We start from the raw sequence: 4,719 nt of genomic DNA, 5'->3' as shown, positions 1-4,719 counted from the left end.
TGGTTCACTATAGATCCCCACTATCAAAAGTGTTATATGGGAATATAGCTCCATATTCATTCACATGTACCAGTACCACATTTATTAACAATAATTTTCCATTGGCATTGACATAAATTCAAACTTGCCCAATACAGTCAACAATGCGCTTACAATTGCAGCAATTTAGTGATTCTATATTTTGTCACCAAAAACCGGAAATGCAGAATATACTCAGCTTCTCAAACAATGGGAAACACGTACACTAGAGTGGGATAGGCCTACACTTTCAATAATTATCATCTACATTCCTTGTATTGAATGACATCAATGCTTCTCATTCAATGCAATGCTGACATTTCAAGGTGAATCTCACTGGAGAGCGCTCAACTATTAGCACATAGACTGAGAGAAAATTTTCGAAAAATTAGCCAATTACAAAAATTGAACTCAAACAATGAGGGAGAAGTGTTGACATTTACGGACATTAAGTAGGGGAAACACACCAATAATAACAAACCGTTTTGAAGGTGACTCAGTCAACAGCTCTCAAATTGTCGTATAAATCAGGGTATGAATGCAATGCTGTGAATATTCAAAGTTAGAAACTGGCACAGTGCATTAGAGTGTGTGGTCGAGTGAAATTAATCATTTTTTCTAAATTTGAATTACAGCAATGGTGTATTTATTGGAATTTGTCATTTTTTCATTAGCCCTAACAGCTTCCATACCTCAGGTGAGTTAACATTTTAGAATAATAGTTATAGAATATCATTATCTTTTGGAAAGTAACAATGTTTTCGCGTTGATTTCTTCTGGTTCATGTACAGTAACTTGAAACAATTTCTGAATATTTTTTCTTTTTTATTATAAAACTACGTCCAAGTCGGTGAAATACATATAATGGAATCATTCTATCATAAAAGAATACTGAGCACTACGGTAGGCTACTGTGAAGTAAGTTAAATACTATATTTGCCTATAATTACTAGTAGGCCCTTATTCACGAAGGTGTTTTCTAGTGTAAAATGCAGAGTATTTTCGAGTAGCATTTACAATCAGCCCTTCACTGGTGCATCTGATGAAAATCAGTGATTATTCAAACTGTGAGGAAAACTTCAGTTGTAGTGATGACAATCGATAGTAGACTACCACTTCTTCTACTGTTGAATGCAATGTATATCTAGAATACATTGCATGCATTGTCATACATCTATTCTAAATTCCTTGGTTGATTGCGATGCATGATTTCAGGAACTCGAAATTGAAAAGTCTATAGGCCTATTGAAAAAGATCGCGTTGTGCAGGCATCTTGATATTGTTTTGATTGGCTTGTAGTCTGAAAATTTGTACAAACCAAAACTCAACACTTTTCAGAAACCAATCAATATAAATGACTATGCTCTACTTTCCAATATGGCTATGATCTACTTTAAATGTGGTTAAGATAACTACCATTTTGTATCATTTTATCATGAATGAGTTAGCTTATTATTAGGCCTAATTCATTTCATACGATGGAAGAATCCATTCATCCTATCAACTTGGAAAACTTTGAAAAGGAAAGCGGTTGTTGAAATTTTTTCTCCTATGCAGTTCAAAACGTATTTTCACTTTAAAAAACTTAGCCTACACTGTTAAAATATATTCTCATTCATCTGCCGCAAACTACCTACCTTACTTACCAAGAAATCAAATGTTTATTTTTAGATTATGGCAGCAGATTCGCCAGATATGCTAGCAGTGTTCAACAAATGCAGAGAGGAGGCAGGCGCAACTGAAGGTGAAGTTTTTGAATTTTCAGAAATAAAAAATAGCCTATGTGAGAGTAAGGTTTTTTGAATACGATACTTTTTCAATCAAATACTCAAATAGAATAGTATCTTTGGGTAGAAAATTCAAGAAAGTGTACGTTCAAAACGTTTTGAAGCAGTAAAGTGAAGCAATGCTTTAATTTTTTTCAGATGATATTAAGAATTTCAGAGCTCAACAAATCCCAAGCACAACGACTGGAAAGGTATTTATGAGTGAATTTACAAAAACATCAATAATAAGTTCAATTCTAAGATAATCAGCAACTAGTTGATCCAATGACCAAGCTGAGTAGTTGAGAATGAGAAAACTAATTTCAACTAATCATATTTTAATAATTGAATGTTAATCAAGCCGGTCGAAGAAGGTAATAAAAATACAAGGTATCTCCATGGATACAAGTTGCAGAGGGGAAGCAATAGATCTCATGCATGGATTCAGAAATATTGCAACTAGTTAAAAATTATTGATTCTGATGGGAATACTAATCCAAGTCAAAGGATGTGGAAGATCTTTGAAATAATCAAAAAGTTTTTTTTACATACAAAAGCTCACAGAATGAATCCATGAAGAGCCTTGATGACATCAACTAGCTTAGTCACATATAGTTAGAGCCGTTTTCGAGAAAACCGTGAAAAACATGGCTTTTTAGTCATTATCCGCCATTTTTCTCAAGAATATTACGGAGCTCCTGAAATTTTCCCAGAAATGAAACTCATGCCAGTTGATAGGGCTTATGAATAGCTATCTATGGTATAAATTTGAAGAAAATCGTTGGAGCCGTTTTCGAGAAAACCGTGAAAAACATGGTTTTTTAGTCATTATCCGCCATTTTTCTCAATAATATTACGGAGCTCCTGAAATTTTCCCTGAGATGAGACTCATTTCAGTTGATAGGGCTTATAAATAGCTATCCATGGTATAAATTTGAAGAAAATCGTTAGAGCCATTTTCGAGAAAAACATGAAAAACATGGTTTTTTAGTAATTATCCGCCATTTTTTCCGCCATCTTGAATTGAATTTTATTGAATTTCTTATTGTCGGGTCCTCATGGTATAAGGACCTTAAGTTTAAAATTTCAAGTCAATCGGTTAATTAGGAATGGAGTTATCGTGTTCACAGACATACACACACACACATACACACACACACACACACACACACATACACACACAGACCAATACCCAAAAATCATGTTTTTGGACTCAGGGGACCTTGAAACGTATAGAAAACTTGAAATTGGGGTACCTTAATTTTTTTGGAAAGCAATACTTTCCTTACCTATGGTAGTAGGGCAAGGAAAGTAAAAATAGTAATAAAATAAAGTTAATATAGACTAGAGAAAAATTGGACTCTAGAAGTATAGGACTTGAGTAAGTTGAATACAATCATAAATTAATAGGCTACTAGCTAGGTAGCCTACTATACCAAGATTATTAATCTTTAAAAATAGGTAGTTTTCTAATATCTTTCATTTCTCTTGATTTATTATCTTGAAAAATGTACAATTTTACTCTATTTATAGTATAGACCTACAATTATATATTATACTTTGTAGAGTGTACAATTTCATTTATCTTTGTTTCAGTGTATGCTTGCCTGTATGTTCAATCATTCAGGACTAGTAAGTATCGACTTTGGTCATAAAACTTACAATTCTTTCGAGTAAGCACCATACAGGTACAGTATCATTTAAAATACGTTCATGTTTTCCTCTCAATCAATTAAAAATAATTAAAAGAGGGCTGTAGGCTGCAGGTTCAACTATCGATTTATGTATCCAATTAGTCAATAATTATTTGTTCAGATTCTAGAACGTATCATTTATGCAGTGAAAGAATATGGAGTTTTCATGTTATTTTCCAATTATTAAAAATTGACATTTATGACTATTAACATTTTAAACTAATTAATAAAATAATATTAAATTTAAAATTTCCCTTTTTAATCTTACAGATGAAGGATGACAAGTATAATTCAGAGGGTGCTTTAAAACTTGTAAGCCAGGTTTTTGCCGACAACCCTGTCAATCTTGGAAAGGCAAAACAGCTAATTAATGGATGCACAGATGAAGGTAATACATAATACATAAATAGTTTCAATATTGAGTTAATTATACCGTCCTACCAGTATATGATTGTAAAGATTGAATAATTGCAGGTGTATCGGTTTTCCCGTTGGAAGGGTGTCTTAAGATAAGCTAATCTTACCTTCTTAAGATACGGTAACAGCTGTACTGACAGTTATGAACTACAAAATCACTTACTGGTTCCGGTGATTCAAAATCCACCAAAAACGGAAGGTCCATTTATCTCTTTATTCTATTCTGGACGTGTACCATTGGTTTCACAGATATGCTTCGTTAATACCAATTTGTTAGAATAAAATACAATAGCATCATTAGAATAAAACTCATTTATTATTGCACTAGTAAACTCTATACACGAAGAGAAATAATGAAAAACTACCGGTACCCGGTACCTATTCAAGTGTTATAATTGACATGTAATTCCATTTTCGTTTTTTGTTGCAGTAAAAAATGAAAATGACAAATGTGAAATTGCTTCCAAAATAGCACACTGTACAGTAAAAATGACGTCAGTGGTAAGTTTATTACGTCGTAAAGTTCTCCTCATTTAGATGCTGGATAGGCCTACCTACACCTGGATGTAGGCTTATGTATATTTATAAAAATGTATCCTACAAGGAACTCAATTAAGCCTATTCTTAGAATGTAGGCCTGGCCCTATATAGTGAGGTCCACGTTATAATGGCAGTGTTTGATTAGCAATGGTATTGCTATCCTTGTCTGTCTTCTTAAAATGTTTGAGATAAACAGAAATAATAAGATTAAAAGTATAACTCAGGGTAAACTAGTCCACGTTGGGACACCAAGGCAGCAGAAACTGAAATATTTTTCCAAAAAA

At 33.0% G+C, this 4,719-nt stretch overlaps 1 protein-coding gene across 1 annotated transcript; it reads left to right on the top strand.

Annotated features, from left to right (window-relative positions):
- Window positions 1–452: 452 nt before the first annotated feature.
- On the top strand, window positions 453–4,456 carry LOC111059970 (general odorant-binding protein 19d). The gene is made up of 6 exons (XM_039437922.1): window positions 453–715; window positions 1,690–1,762; window positions 1,944–1,996; window positions 3,381–3,416; window positions 3,749–3,866; window positions 4,326–4,456. Exons 1-6 carry the CDS (start codon window positions 656–658, stop codon window positions 4,430–4,432), a joined length of 447 nt encoding a protein of 148 aa, XP_039293856.1. The 5' UTR covers window positions 453–655; the 3' UTR covers window positions 4,433–4,456.
- Window positions 4,457–4,719: the final 263 nt, after the last annotated feature.

Source organism: Nilaparvata lugens, chromosome 11, assembly GCF_014356525.2.
Source record: "Nilaparvata lugens isolate BPH chromosome 11, ASM1435652v1, whole genome shotgun sequence".
Taxonomy (NCBI): domain Eukaryota; kingdom Metazoa; phylum Arthropoda; class Insecta; order Hemiptera; family Delphacidae; genus Nilaparvata; species Nilaparvata lugens.
Note: the sequence above shows the minus strand (reverse complement) of the source record. Positions and strands in the feature narration are given on the sequence as shown.

Coding starts and splice junctions, on each gene's coding strand:
- LOC111059970 (XM_039437922.1), top strand. CDS start 656: ATGGTGTATTTATTGGAATTTGTCATTTTTTCATTAGCCCTAACAGCT. Junction 3,417..3,748: donor TGTTCAATCATTCAGGACTA/GTAAGTATCGAC, acceptor TTAATCTTACAG/ATGAAGGATGACAAGTATAA. Junction 3,867..4,325: donor TAATGGATGCACAGATGAAG/GTAATACATAAT, acceptor TTTTTGTTGCAG/TAAAAAATGAAAATGACAAA.